This window comes from Zea mays, unplaced genomic scaffold, assembly GCF_902167145.1.
Source record: "Zea mays cultivar B73 unplaced genomic scaffold, Zm-B73-REFERENCE-NAM-5.0 scaffold_592, whole genome shotgun sequence".
Lineage (NCBI taxonomy): Eukaryota > Viridiplantae > Streptophyta > Magnoliopsida > Poales > Poaceae > Zea > Zea mays.
Genome location: NW_023367248.1, coordinates 2,863 through 19,132, shown reverse-complemented (window position 1 = coordinate 19,132; position 16,270 = coordinate 2,863). Strand labels below are relative to the sequence as shown.

The 16,270-nt window shown below is 44.9% G+C and overlaps 1 protein-coding gene across 1 annotated transcript in view; it reads left to right on the top strand.

Moving 5' to 3' along the window:
* Positions 1–16,270, top strand: part of LOC118475720 (probable cytochrome c biosynthesis protein) — a 39,022-nt gene extending 22,752 nt beyond the window's left edge. Inside the window, exon 1 of the mRNA XM_035963945.1 lies at positions 1–16,270. This exon is cut by the window's left edge and continues 22,752 nt beyond it. Within this exon, the coding sequence (XP_035819838.1) occupies positions 13,674–15,539 (1,866 nt within the window). The 5' untranslated portion in view covers positions 1–13,673 and the 3' untranslated portion in view covers positions 15,540–16,270.

Below are 16,270 nucleotides of genomic sequence, written 5' to 3'. Positions count from 1 at the left end.
CTGTTGGATAGCGTACGTTCGCCATTGATTCCTTTTTGAAAGGATAGGTGCCTTAATGTTCGTAACATGCCGTAGTGTTCGAACCTAAAGTAGTAGTGTATCACTTTCACTCGGTGAAGAGTCAAGACAAGGTAAGAACCCAGGGCTATTGATAGACATATTGGTTCGCTAGTTAGATTAGTAGATGCTTATTTCACTGAAAGATCAGATCTTATTTCTTCGAATTTCCTTTCCTTTAGGGTGATGGGCTGATCATCTCCCGTTGCTATGGGGGAAGTCACTGAGAGCTCTGACTCGGATGAGGTGGAAACTTGTCTCTTTCTCCTTCTCCTACCCTAAGTGCCGGTGTCAAAATCGAGATAGTGGTGATCCCCAAGAAAGCAAATGGAAATCCAATGCTCTTTCCAATGGAGAAGTCCAATTTGCGTATTCCGAAAGCGGAACTCCCCACCCCAAGCCAAGGAGCAGAGTCGACTGCCGCGCCCTTCTCTTTATTAAGTTAAGAAGTCCGTCCGACAATGATTGTCTTTATACAAAGGCATGTAAAGAAACATACGAAGATTTCTCAGACTAGGCAAAATGGCAGAGGATTTCCCAAGGAAGAAAACCATGAATTAGGCCGCGCCCGGTCTCTCTACAATTCTTCGAATACGCTTCCGGTCCCTATCAGCCAATTTGCTAGTATCCTTGCAGCCCTATCCTTCCTCAAGGCCCCAGCGGAAAGTGAAGCAACCCTCAACGCGGCAAGCTTCTTCTCGGGCTCCTCCTCAAATCAAACTTCTTACTCAATGCACGCGCCTCTAGCATTGGAAGCTCTTTCTCTGCTTAGCGCCCTGTCCTCCTTCTGTCACTTAAGGGCGTACTATACTAAACTAAGATATAGACTGCGGCACCCTTGACTTACTAGACCCTTACTATCACATAAGCCTGCCGACTCACTCACTCACCTTTAAGCTATCCACCAACTATGCTTGGAGCAGCAAAGCTAACAAACAGGAAACCATAGACCAAGCTTCTACGAACACAGAAACGTGAGAAGCAAGGCAAGACTTCTATTCATTCTCTCCGGCAGTAAAAACTTCCCACTTCACCCCTGCGAGCCTTACCTGTATCAAAGGATACATACCCCGACTCACAAAGAAGATATTCTATTCTATCCCTCAAAATTGAGGTGGACATAGAGCCGTTAGGGCCTACTGATCGAGGCAAAGAGAAATTGCTTTCTAAGGCCGGAAAACGGACTTCGCAACAAGCAAGACCTACCTTGAGAAAGACTTGTCTACGCTCAACATATGAGCCGGAATTCAAATGAACAGAGCTTGACTTCACTTACGCTACGCCCAGATATTTTATTATATTAAAGAGATTCGATCTTTTCGTAAAGGCAACGATATGAAGGAGTCTTCAGATTGCTCTGGAAGGAAACTCGAACTTTGGCGGCCTTATATTAAGAACAAGGGTAGGCATTCTTCTATATCTATTATTACAGCTTCTTCATTTGACGTTTAGGTGGGTTTATTATTTTTAGCTTCGCTAACGCCCCTCTAACTGATTTTTCAGTTCTCCTTTAAGTACGCTTGCCGATAGAGATTTCAATCCACTGAGACAGAACCTGGCAGGTCTTCTCAACCTCATATTTCGAAGCACTTTCACGTGTGAACCATTCTATTCTGGAGGAGCAGTACTCCGAACACAGGCCGTAATGGCAACCTCTCTATTGGTCATGGGTCCAATACAACTGATAGCCAAGTCTTCAATGGCACTGGCACTTTATGAGCTAGATAGATCCCATGACTTACTTGACCTTGCCCGAAGTCAACAAAGGTTAGAATGAAACCGTATCCACCAGCTGCTATGAACCAAGCAAAGGTGATCATATCCCGGTCCCGGCAAGCAAATAGGTCTATTCCCTCTAGTTCGAGAAATGAAATGTGGCTCTCCTATATATGCAAAGCAAAATGGAGTCAACAGTCTAGCTGGAGGCCAATGAGGTTGATCCTTGGTGCCGGAATCCGGATTTGCACTGAATAAACGAATATCTGATCTTTCTCCGAAGAAAACCATTGGGTGCCGGTGATGAACCAGATCTAGATCGGAAATCTTAGTTTGCATCTCCTGATCCTTCATTTTCAAGTATTGACCCTCGACCTTTGCTTTCTTCCCAATTGAGATATGCATTCCATTCAGATTCATAAGGAGTAGTTGGCTAAAGATCATCTGCCCCGGCTCTGTCACTTGATTGACATCCTGCACTTGTTTGTATTGACCATATGATTCTACTGCTATTGGGAACGGAGTGGAGCAATTCTCCGATCTCCAAGCGCATCCCCATATCTGGTTGACTTGTCATTTCTTGTCTCGCTACCTACTACCACTGATCCCTACGATCTACTTGCTGCTAGAGAACGGGGATTCTTTGACAAGAGAAATTCCCTGGCTTCTTCTCTAGATCTCGTTTACAGACCGGCCGGCCAGTCCTGCTTCAACGCTTGACTCGAATGAATATGCATTCCTAGAAGCGTCTTTGCTTTCTTTCCGTCTGCTGAAGCAAGGGGGTACCAAATGCGATTCCATACTAAACAAATAACGATAGCCCACTGAGGTTAGCGAGCCTGAAAGCCCTATTACTCAAGAAGGCTGGCTGTTCTCGAAATAGCTTTGATAGAATGGTTTCGTGCTAATGCTGTTTCCCAACCAGGATTCTAGCTACTAACACAATCAGCTCCCAACGACCTACTTGCTGCTACAGCTACTGGTACCAACCAATGCAATGCCGATCCCATTCCTTTCCTCTTGCCATGACGGATATCAGCTCCCAACAGAACGAGAAGAGAATACGACCGATGCCAAGAGCTTTCCTCGAACGATGACTGAGGAAACACATCCAACCTCGAATGCTGAGACAAGACCGGGCACACTTCTATAATATAATCAAAGTAATATAAGAAAAGGGCCGAGAACTTTGATACCAGTGGAGTGCGATGACATGATGACAAGGCCTAATCGACTCGACCTTCCAGAGCAGAGCGGATTCTCGACCTTAAAGAGCGGATTCTATACGCTTCAGGAGATGAAAAGCTTGATGAACCCCGACCCACTAGACCAAGTGAGTGATGTTGCATTTCGAGCACAGGCACCTTTGACCTAGCTTTCGACAGAGAGAGACAAATGGGAATGCCAGGCACAACTCTGTGCTTTGAAGCATGAGAGAACGAGAACATTTCCACTGCTTTAGTTGCTAGAACCCCCGCCCGGAAGACAGCACTCATCCCTTCCTTAATTAAGTAGTACTAATCCCATTCCTTTAGAAACCTGTCCTTTCCAGTGGAATAGCTTGCAGAGTAGAGTGATTTCCTTGCTTCATAGGTTTCAGGTTCAGAAGACTCTCTTCCCCGTATACTGTATTTACTAGTCAGGCCCGGTGGAGCAATCTCGAATTCTCGTATATCAATGCTACATGAATGATTCACATAAGGGAATTCCAAGTGGGTCGAATAGGACTAGGGAGCTCGCTTCCATCTACTAAAAGTTCTCTACGGGTGGTTGGTTTACAGTACAGACAGTTTCCTAGCTGGCACTTGAGAAGTGCTCGTCTAGTTTAGTGATTCCTAGCGTAGAACCCTTCTGTATGAGAATAGTTTCCAGATTATGACCTTCTCTTTTGATTGAGTGAATAGCCATGCCATGGATTCTCTTTTCTGGGCTAGCTCTATACCATTTCCATTTCCATTTCCATTTCCATAGTAATAGTAATAGTAATAGTAATACTGCCTTGGTGAATCCCTTATCTTGTTTGCAGCATCATTCTCGATCCCCTTATTCCCTTCCCAACAAGCAAGAAGGAATCATATCCTACGGCTAACTCATCCTTATATGGCTCCCAGATCCTTTCCTTAAAGAGAATAAAAGGCTATCTCGAGGGATGGTCAGAGAATCGGTTTATCTTCACGGCACTAGACGGCACCTTTATGAGTGCGTATAAGCTTGCTTTAGAGCTAGAGCGTGCATCTAAAATAGTTTCATATCCCTTTCCATCGATCTTTCTTGGTGCTGTAGTACCCATTCCTGCTAGCTTGATCTGGTGGCCAGGACTATATATAATAGTTTATTGAGTGCTTCTTGGGTTGGTTCTCTTGAAGTGCATAGCCCGGCCCCTTTTCTCTTTCTTCCAACGGAAAGGGTTCTCTTCTGGTATGGAGTTCGACTAGAGCCTGCCGCTTTTCCAGGTTTGGGTGTGGGTGGATCTCATATCTTAGAGGACAGGGCGGGGCTTATTCCCAAGGTCAGGTCCCATGCCGGTGGACTTGAAATACGAAGATCTTAAGCTAAGCTACGGGGCCGGGAATATACTCCAGGTTGGGAGATCTGCCATCGGGCATGCAAGAAGCTATGTGCGCAGGGCATCAGAGGCTTACTCAAATGGAACATACGAATCCAACCTTGCTTGACTCTCTTTTTCATACTTGCCCTCGGGATCAGTGGTAGATTCGTAACGTTATTACTCATGGGTAGCAGATGATGGATCCATTTCTGTTGAAGCAGTGGAGTGAAGAGGAGGGTTGGGTCCCGCCTCACAACGAGCCCGGGTAGATAGATAGGTAGATAGTAGATAGCAGTCCGGATAGTGATAAAATCTGAAATAATCTTCTTCTTGATTGAAAGAAAGCCTGTGCCGGAAATAGAGAGAGTTCTGCTCTTGGTTGACATAGATCGCTCTACTCTCGAATTGACATACATAGAGTTGAAAACATACTCCTCACAAATGATCATAGTTCACTACTAATGAGCTGAGCGAGTAACTACTAACGAGCGAGTAACGACTAATGTTACGAGCATATTGACGAGCAAAAAGACGAATCTACTTGGTTCATATCATATGTTCCGCTCCGTTGACAGGTTCATATATGTACCTGATGTTCATGGAAACAACAGGATGATAATCCGTTGATGGGAAACTCACTTTGCTATGCTAGGAAACTGACTAATGAAACTAACAAGTTCAAGTGCTCTAGTCAAGTAGTAAGCTCCAGTGGGAAGCGCTAGTCCAGATAGAAAGAATAGACAGGAGGATTGCCAGGTTGGTTCCGCACAGGTGCATATCTGTAGCACGGGATTCCAGATCGTTGGTACCCGATGTTCAGTTCATGGGAATGGGAATGTAGGAAACTCTCTCTTCCGTCCGGAACATATAGATAGATTGATTGCTGTAGCAGCAAGTCAACTAGATCCAGTGAGGAATGAGAACCTTTCCGGGGGCAAGGGGGGGCGAAGCTACTAGCTACTATTACTATTGGCTATGGATGTCCTAACACGAACGGAGTCTATACGAGCAGAGGAAAGCGAAGCGTATTGGTTGGTTCGGATTTCAGCTGGTTCTATTCTAATCTAACTAGACTCGCATCATAAGTTTGCCTGCTTTCAAATCCCGCGAAAGTACTAGTACTAGTACTACTGGCAGCTCCTATATGAGGTTGATGCCACGAAGATTATCATATCTACATGAAAGGAAAGGAAAATGAATGTGATGCACACTAGAAAAGATACCAAGCAAGAGGATGTGCGCAACGTCGCGCTCGAAAGTCTTGTCTATGAAACCAAACCAACCCTAGTTCCGTGAGGAGGAAGACTCTCTTCGGTCGAGGGATGGATGGACTAGTGCCGTAAGGATGAGTGATGCTAGAGGGAAGTAGATCAATAGGTGCCGCTTGCTTACTACAGTGACAAGGAAATCAAACAAAGTAGTGGCCAGTCTCAAGAATGGGTGAGTCAAGTAAACTTGCCAGTATGCCGGGAAGCCGGTAATGCGAGGGTATCTCCAGTCGAAAGGATGCCGGATCCAACTAATACGGCTACGCTTGAGGTGAGGAAGAAGAGTGCTCCTACTCCTACTTCAGCTTCTAAGAATAGGCCGGCCCGGTGCTAACTCCACCTTCCGGACTGCCCTTCATCGGCACGAAAGTAAGATTGGACATGATAGACGGAAGCAGAATCGAGGCAGTATCAGTTTCCAGGTTTCGAGGAAGGAAATGAAATGTCCGCGGGGCTCTCTTATCTTCTTAAAGGATGAGTGTGTATACAACCAACCTATAATACGTATTTTCGAGGTTCCTATGCTATGGTATCCAGGTTCCCGTCAGGGAAGGGATAGGGTGCCGTGTTTTCCACAGAACAGTCTGGTGGAATCCAGTGGTATATAGAAGCTCTGTGCCCTTCTCTTTCTCCTGCAGCAATATGAACTCAAAGGGATCCTTTCCTACCCGGGACAGCTTCATAGCTCCTACCTTGACTCTTGATTTGCGCAAGAGTGCTCGTCAGTGATCTCCATTCACAAAAGTGGAAAGGAATGTTCCATTGCCACGAACAATATGGGCTTTCTCATGGATTCCCCTTTTTCTTCTACACATTATACTAATATAATTGGATTGGGAATTCGCAGGAATGGGTATTGAGAGGAGGATCACCATGGCCAAAACAGCTCTTGTCAGCGACAAACTCTATGATTTGCCAATTCCAATCGATTTGCATATCAGCAAGCAGGGATGAGCACATCTGGAAACCTTGACTTCCTCTGGATGCGGACCAATATATGCATAAACCTTCGTTGGCTGGGTTCTCGTTTCTCATCGAGAGTGTTGAGACTATCTTTCAAGGAAGCTTCCCAGCATGACCTTTCCCTGAATTGGCGTATAGTGAGGTGAGTATCCGGGTATCATGACAACTCCAGTCAAGCACTGGGCAATACCGGCACTTAGATGGATTAGATGACTTTTGATGATCTGCCTTTACTCGCGGGCACTGGCCACTTACAGAACCTATACATTTCCAAATAGGAGATGAGAGAGCCCTTGATCCGGCGCATGACTCTCACGAATGAGAAGCTCAATAGCCATCTATCTAGAGAAGGAACTAATGCCACTGATAGGAAATCCATAGACCGTACGCCCACTTACCACTCTACCACTTCAATTCCATGACGGACTTCACCGATACCTAGCTTGAGAGAGATCGATCACTGGCATGTGGCGTATATTTCCGAGAGAAAGAGGACTTAAATTCACCTTTACCCCTTCTATCACTAGAAGTAAAGTTCGATGAGCTCTTAACGGAGCTATGCCTACTTAAGTATAAGTGTGTGTGCTATGGAATAGTGCCGAGAATAGGTGTCTTTCACATGGAGTGCGCCGGGAATAGGTGTCTTCTTAGAGGTGCCGTGACTGTGGGGTGCCGGGCCGGGCCTATCCTCTATTTACGAGAATTTAGGAGCAGGAAATAATATAGCTAGTGATTATCCAGATCTAGATGAGTAACCTTGGGAAGGTCTCCGCTTTCTCTTTATGTGGGCCTATTCTATCACGCACGACTAGAATGCGACGAGCAGACTTCAACCGGCAAGCAAGCAAATACTTCTCTTCTTAAACCGGTCTTAGTATTTAGTATAAGGGAGGCAGGTCAGAGAGTTGGGAGCTAAGGGCGTATGGTCGAGAATGAATGGGTCGAGTTGAATGCCTTGCCATTTCCGTATTGATCTGCGTGTGTCACATGGATTTTCTCATTGAATTCATAGCCGGCGGATGCGAGACACACCTCTTTCCCAAGATGCCTCAGCAATATATCAGATATGGGCTTCCTTTTTCTTTGCTATTGCTATGGGAATTCATACTTTGATTAGCTTAGAACCGACTCTTCTATTCCGTATAATCTATCCTTGCTATATAGGATTTTATGCTCAGTCATTTCATTCATTCTATCGAGGGTGCGGAAGTCCTGCAAATAGCGGATCAACTCTCTTCGAAGGATAGATCCGATGAGTATGTGAATTGGTTCGTGGATCGTAGTCAAACAAGTCTTTATGCCAATGGGAAAACGGAATTGTCCATAAGAAAGGACCAGAAAATGCACATTGAGAATTCGGAGATTTCCTTAATTTCGAATCATTGTGTCCACTTTGGGAAAGATAAATTCGCAAACAGGTACTGATCCATTTGGTTAGCTGGATAGGAGCCGCACACGATCATCCTGTGAAATATTCTAGAAATAACTGGACCACCATACAAGATTTTATGCAGAGTCCGCCAAAGTCAAAAGACAGTAGGAAACCCCGGAAATCAAAAGGTCTCACTAGAGATTCCCACAAACAAAAGAGAGATTAGGAAGACCGCTCCTTTGCGAACTTGGATGGCATGGCATTTTCAGCAATCTGTTTTGTGGATGATATCCTTCCATACCAGGAGGATCTGCTGGAGAATCAAGGGTCCATTCCAATAGACATAGTGCAAGAGAAGAGAATTGGGTGACTTGAATATGCAGCAATTTGCCCGGCTATGGATAGGCAGGCATTCCTTTCTATGGGCCACCCACTGCTCCTAATCAATAAATTGCTTTAGGACAAGAGTCATGTGTGACCAGATTGGAAACCGAATTCCATTCCTGATGAGAAGAGAAACTATCTGATATTCCTCCTATTCCGGAAGGTTTTCTAGCCACCTGCTTAGAGATTTGACGGACTACCAATCCAAATAGCAGTCAAGAAAGAATCCAAGTTGCAGTCAAGATAGATGGAATGGACTAGGGCGCAAGGAAAGAGATCCAGAACGAGACCGATCATTCATTCCCTCTTTCTCTGGCCAAGCTATTCAACTGTCGACTATTCTCACTCCCCTGCCCCTGCTAGACTCAACTCACACATATCGACTCCACTGGAGAACCTGGGACCGGCACACTCAGTTGAGATGAAGTCTGTTGACTGCCGTTGATTCTCTATGTGCTCAGGTGCTTCAAGGGCGCGACTACCCGAATAGAGATTGTCTAAGGGCAAAGCAAAGGTTCCGCCTCAGGCTTCGATCACATGGAGGAGGGTGTTTGTGCTGCAAGGGAAACTCTTTTGGCGGGTCTGATCTGGCGCATTGGAGATGGTTTAAGCACAGCAAGTTTGGGTGGACTACTGGATCCCAAGGTTCGAAGAGAGAGAAATTCCCTAATCGGCCTAACTCGATTGTGAGGGATCTACGGAAAGCTGATGGGAAGTCATGGGATGAGCAAGTAGTGCGGAATGTGTGTCTTCGTTGTGATGCCGACGATATCCTTAAGATAGATTCTTCTACCGCGGGGGAAGCTCCAAGGACTTAAGTAAGCCAACTTCATCCGGTATTGAGGAGTCCGTCCCCCAATTTCCCACGCCTCTTCGTTCTCCCCATTTAGCTAAGTTATGAGTTCGCAAAAAAGAAATCTGATTCTAGATCGGGTTGGAGTCGAGTTGCCAACTAAAGGCCCAGTCAAAATAACCTACTGGGTTGAAGCTACTGGTATAAGACCCGGCCTCTCTACTTGGACTATCCTATACGTTACCCGCTTTAAAGTGCCAGTCTTCTCATCTCGATAACCAATCCAGGTAAGATTAGATCCATGCTTATACGAACTCAAGAAAGTAGCCCTTGCCCTGAACCAGAATCAAAGCAAACTCAATCCTCACAACTTAAAGGAGAAACTAGGAAATAGAGCTAGATAGGCTCTATACACGCTCGAAAAATCATAGTAAAATATAGAAGTGATGAATGCTGTGAATATTCCTTTCTTCTCCGTAAAATTGAGTCTATCAATCAGTCCTTTTCTGAACTGATTTCTATAGCCCTGCTTCCCTCCCGCAATCGGAGTGAAACTACCATAAAATAAAAGGTTTGTCTGGAAAAGAAATAGTGCCACTGGCAGCCACTATATGAGTGAGATAGACTTGATTCTTTCTCTGGCTGTAGAATTGACATAGAACTAGTTTTTCTTCCCAAGGCCCAATTCTTAATGATTGAGGAAATGCACGCTCACATAATGGGAAAATCACGTATAATCCTTACGAGAAATCTCCTACTTTCCTGGAAGTGCGCCAGTTCGAGAAATATCGTTGATAGAATGAATGCTCTTACGCGCTAATGAATGATGACTTATTTAAAGAATTTCTTGATATCTTGCAGAATGGTTTTCATGCTAATCTGAATGAATTTCAACTTATGCGCTAAGAGAGACTCTGGTGGAATCAAACCAGTCTCTTGGGAAAATAAAATAGATGGCCAATGAGGTGGAGACAAACTTAGAAATGGATGGATCTCTTTGTCAGCTTCTTGTTTGAGAAAAAGAGTAGTGACTCGCTGGATTGAGATTTCTAGGAAAAAGAGTTGCGAACGAAATCCTACACTCCCTGTAGGTGGGGCTGGGCGAGAAAGGGTCCCCTCTGAAGCCTATAAGTTAGTAAGCAGGCCAAATATTCCACCGGGGTCTTTCTTAGCAAACTCATTGATGGCAGTACCTAACTAAAGAAGAATAGCGCTCTTTCTTTCTTTCAATTACGTTTCTTGAATGGTTCTGCACTTAGATCAGTCAGTACACACGAAACCCTTTAATCAAGTGAGTGCCACTTTAACTCAGCTCTTTCCTAGTGATCTTGATTGTCCCTAGAAGCATCTCTTATTTTCATATAGAAATTCCATGGTTTTGTGGTCGACTGCACAGTTGAGAGAGAAGTGCTATTGATTTAAAGAAATCCTCTTCTAGATCGGGTTGGAGTCGAGTTGCCAACTAAATGAGATCACAGTAGGTTAGCCTCTGCAGTCGAAACTATCTATGCGTGCGATAAAGTAAAGTAAAGTCGGTCAATCGATTAAACTATTTCTGTATAGGGGCAGCCGGGCCGTATTAGCAAGCGTGACGTGCCGGACTGACCCAGCACGTCTTTCTTTCCTGGCAACAGAAGATGCACAAAGTGGTTTCAGTAGCACTACCGAGTTCGCATCAGCGATTTTATCACCAAACAAGCAACGGATTGAGCAACTAGCGCTAGGCGCATCCTCTTGCTTGGAATCAATGGGTTTTGTCAATGAATTAATCTAATCTACCGGCATCGGAGGGAGCTGGAGGAAATAACACTTTTTGATGGACGGGAGCGGGAGGGAGTCAATTACAGAAAGAGTAGAGACGGATATGGGGACTGTAGCTCCGACCATGTCAACTATGATGCTCTCGCTGCTGCCAGTCCTTTCACCAGTGAATGCTGTCATGCGCTACTTCCCGAACCTCCGTGTCTAGGTCCTGCCGAAAAAGACTGCAAATGATTTACCATCCATCCCACTCATATAGGTACGTTATCGGATTTTTCGGATCGGGAAATGGATCGAACCGCGCGAAATGGTCGCCTCGGAATACAGTACAGGGCGCAACGGAACCAAGGTTCTTTGTTGGCGTGTTGCGTAACAAGGGCAAGAGGGGGTGGAAGCGTTCGCCGACTTTGATAGGCAACGCATTGCAAGCAAATAGAGCAGAGAGCTGACCCTTAGTTTCTATTAGAGTCGCGAGCTTGTTGTAGTCGGTCCTAAAGGGAAAACCTTGCAGCTTACTTGCTATATCCCCGCGTCCTTGCACGGCTCGTTTTCTTCGAGCCCTGCTTCTCCCTTCCCCCTCTCCCCAGGAACCGACCGTTTGGAGTATAGCCAAGTGGTAAGGCATCGGTTTTTGGTACCGGCATGCAAAGGTTCGAATCCTTTTACTCCAGAGCATACTTACTTATTCTAGTTCTAGAAAAAAAAAGAAAGTATCATCCCTAAATGAAAGTAGATTTACATTCTTATTCTATTTCTAGGGGGAATGTTGAGGCAAACTTACGATGCTGACAAGCTGGTTAGGTGCCGAGTTGGATTAGACATCGCAGGTTTCAGTTTAAGAATTGGGAAGAGGTTAAGAACCTAGTGGAATCCACTGCGAGGGGAAGATTAGGGTAGATGAGTACCGAGCGGAAGAAGAAACCTATCACGGCTAATTCCGTGGTTCAAGATGTGGTTTCCTGTGCGTACCTTGAGCTGCTGGAGGAAGAGGACGGGTGGGATGCCTGTAGAGAAGTGCGGTCAGAAACCAAACCCATTGACTTCTTATTGTTCTTTAGGGTGAAGTCAGATTCGTAAAACAAGGCAGCAGATAAGCTAAGGCGATACATAACTCTCCTCAGTTTAGAAGACGATATCTTTCCCCCTTAAACCTCAAGGAAGAGAAGGGCTAAGCATATACCAGTGTTTTCCCAACGGCACGAAGCGAATCTTGCAAGCCCTACGCCTAGATTGATATTCACAAGAACTACTACGTACGGTATTCACAAGAACAATAAGTTGAGAGGAGGAGCAATAAAACAGGACGAAAGCAGTGGGAAGAAAGCGATGCCCGGGCGATGGTAGTACGAAAAGCTCGACTCCTTTGGATTCCGGATTAGAAGTAGCTCCGGCTGCGGCTAGAAGGCAGTTATCATAATTTGAGGATGATGGATCAAGCTAGATCGTATTATAAAGGAACGAGGCCCATCTATATCTATATCTATAGTAGGTGGGTCCCAGCTCTTTTTTTCACGAGGGTCAGTGCTAAAGCTCCTAAGTAGTCCACTATACAATAAAAGAATCGAAGCCAGAGGAAACAAGTGAAGGTGGATCAGCGATTCCTGCTCAGGTGGTTCCAAAACTATAAACTATTCCTCTACTCGCTATGCGAAAAAAACCTGATAAAATAAGTATAGTCTAGATCGTACTCATGAAACTCATATAAGAACAAGGTATTGAAATTCATCTTTACAGATCGGAGGAAGAGTAGGTTATTCAGCCCGAGACTCGAGATGATCGATCTTGAAATGAGAAGAGAAGGACCCACCCAATAAATAAACTATTCCAATGACTTTGTTCGCTTCCCCTGAGGCAACGGCTGTACTCGGCACACAGACCTGGCTTATGAGCAGGATTTTTCAGCCAAGCCAAGTGCGTATGGTTGCTACCTGTATTCTGATAGGCCACTTAATGACACTGGCTCCCAGTTATTGACTTATGAAGAATGGCTTCTCGATGGAAGAGAAACAATAATAGGAAAATAGGAAGCTGCAATCAGAACCGGCTAACTAGACAAAAGGAGAGAGATTGGCTCAGTTCAGTAGGAGGAATTTCTACCGATTATTGAGTGGTTTGTTTCCTTTCCCCTGAAAGGTAAAATGGTTTATTTGCACCTGTAGTGGGACACCTCTCCCAGCTCCCAGCCAGGGTTCAAGCAGGAAACTATGTTAAGGAGCTGATCCGAATACAGATACAAGGCCCCCACTCATCACAACGAACGGTGAGCTTTCCCACTAGCCTTCACAGGAGCAGCACAATCATGGCCAAAAACAAAAAAAAAGATATCGTAGTACGAGAAAACCAATGGCATTTCTCTATTCTAAGTCTAAGTCTAAGTAGTTTCTTCTTTTCTTTTTAGAGGACCTGGCCAACTCTAATTCCAATGCTGCAATCCTATTGGTTTACTGAATGAGGGTGGGTAGACCGAAACGCTGAAGTGTTGTTATTTACTTCCTTCGATAACATAGATTGTCCACTCTTATGCCCCATGCATAAAAATGGCTTGTGCTTTAGAATAAAAGAATAGAAAAAAAGTAGGTGGATCGGGATCGCTATTACGAGTATTCGAGTTCTTGTTTTCCTTTCCTTGGAAAGGGAATTATTTCATGAGAAGTGCACCGGTAGAAATTGGACTAAATATGATCTTGATCCATAGCTCGTCCACTTTCTTGATAAACGACTCGATGCATTGCATTTTCTCTTCCTTGCCGCTGAGACATATCAAAAAGATCTATTACTAAAAGGAGATTGGGATCATCCTGTGGTTACCGGATGATGGGAATAACTAAGCAGAAATTAGGAAATGAGCACGAAATGTCTATAAATGAATTTTCTCATTATTTGTTATTTCCGGGTCTTTTCGTTGCATTCACTTACAACAAGAAACAACCACCAGCGTTTGGTGCAGCACCTGCATTTTGGTGCATTCTTCTTTCTTTCCTTGGTCTTTCGTTCCGTCATATTCCAAATAACTTATCTAATTACAACGTATTAACCGCTAATGCACCTTTTTTTTATCAAATCTCAGGGACATGGTCTAATCATGAGGGTAGTATTTTCTCATGGTGTTGGATCCCAAGTTTTTATGGATTCCTTTTTTGTTACCGGTACCGGGGTCGACCCCAAAGCCATAATGTCTCAAAACGCAGAGGCTATAGAGAAACTTTTATTTTTTCCTTTGTCTCGAACTTCGTGAAGAACTCCATTCTATCTCTCCAACAAAAAAGTGGAGCTGCGCCCCAGTTGTACACTCCCTTCGTTCGGAGAACCCTTGTTGATTCTGAACTTCGTTCGCAAAGTAAGCGTCCTTTTAACGGGCCAGCCCTTTTTAATGCGCCGCTTGACCCAGTTTTGAAAATGAGCTTTGCTCTTCTGGGCGCTGGGCGCTCCCGTGGTTCGCGAGAAGGAAAAAGGACTAATCTTTTGTTACATCTGGCACGAGATGAAAAAGAGAGAGCTTCGTCTATCGATGAACAGCAGATTGACGGAGCTCTTGGCATTGCTTTGTTTTTCTCTCCTTTCCTATCAGCGAGTTCCGATCCTTTTGTTCGAAATTTCTTCGTTCGTACCGAACCGCTTGCAGAATCAAATCCTGTTCCACAAGATCCTATATCAGCTATACATCCTCCTTGCATTTATGCCGGAGACGTCGCCAGTGCTATGGGCTTTGGGTTATGTAGATCAAAAATGATGAATGGGATTGTGGCACTCCACTCGCCGCCAATGCGGAAGGATGCCGCCGAAAAGAATGGAACGCTGCTTCGCTCTGCTGGATGCGTCGGATCCCATATAAGAAGCTCGCTCTTTACCCGATCATTCAAACATTTTGTGGGCGGCGCGCCTGCTCTATTGTTGCGTAGCAATAGAAGCCTGCTTCGGCGGCGCTTTTTCGCCTTCTCTTCGCTCTGGACAGGAGCGCTAATGGACACGGGGAGGGAGCAGGCGAAGCGTGTTGTCGTTCGTAATGGAAAGAAAGACACCACTACTTCGCCTCTTTGTTGGACCGCCGGCGCGAACACAGTGGTCTCTGACCAGGACCAGGAACCAATTCGAATTTGGATCTTGACATGTTGGTTGTTTTTAACCGTAGGCATCTCGCCAGGAAGTTGGTGGGCTCATCATGAATTAGGTCGGGGTGGCTGGTGGTTTCGGGATCCCGTAGAAAATGCGTCTTTTATGCCTCGGGTATTAGCCACAGCTCTTATTCATTCAGTAATTCTACCCCTTCTTCATTATTGGACCTCGCTTCTGAATATTTTGACTCTTCCATGCTGTGTCTCAGGAACCTTTTCAATACGGTCCGGATTGCTAGCTCCCGTTCATAGTTCTGCTACAGACGATACACGAGGAAGATTTTTATGGCGGTTCTTCCTTCTAATTACAGGCATATCTATGACTCTTTTTTACCAGATGAAGCAGGTCCGTAGAACCTATAAAAAAGAGATGGTTGTGGCGCGAAGTACTCTTGTGCACCTACGTCACCCGGCTCGCGCGCAACCCCGCCCCGTTATGTTATGGAAGAATTTAGCTTCTTGCTGGGCTGGTTATTCCGAGCCAGCAACTGGCTGGCTGCCGGATTTCGTCCCGTCCGTAGCGCTTCGGAAGTCACTCTGGCGTGGCGCTGCTGGATACTTCTGATCAATAGGAATAGGAGGAAAAAAAAGCTTATGATGAGCATCTATTGGAGTCGATCATTTCCAAGATCTAATTCGAGTTTCTTATTATGTAGTGGAAACGCCTTACAATCTTCAGTTTTACGCTTACGCTTAAGGGAAGAAATGTTCTTGGTGGATGCAGGCCTTGGTACCCCAAAAATTTGTATGCAAGATGAGCTTACAGGACTGCCAATCAAGCGAGCCACCAGGTTTGAGAATAAGGTGGGATCCAAGAATGTAGTGGCTGGTGAATCACTGATCAAAAAGCGGATTTTTGAGAGATTCTTCATCGATCTAGTGGCCGGTGAATCACTGATCAAAGAGCGAGCAGCCGCCGGGTTTAATGATTTTGTGGGATCCCTGGATGTAGCGGCTGGCGAACCGCTTCTTCTTCCACAAAGATTCAGACAAAACCGAGCTTGGATAGAACTGAAGAAGATTTGGCGAACGAAGAAAAAGGTAAAAGGGTTTCAAATTAATAAAATAGAAGGAGGTTATTCAGTAGCCATCGCAGGTTTCATTACTTTTCTTCCATTCAAAGCTAAAAAATAAAAAGGATAGCGAATGCTCGATTCGCCATTGATAGCTTTATCCCTAAAAGGAGGGATATTGTGATAAGGCAGATTCAAACAAGAACTTAATGACAAGATAGAAAAAATTATTAATAATCCGAAGCCCACCTTAATCCATTTTGTTGAGGATCTTGCACTTATT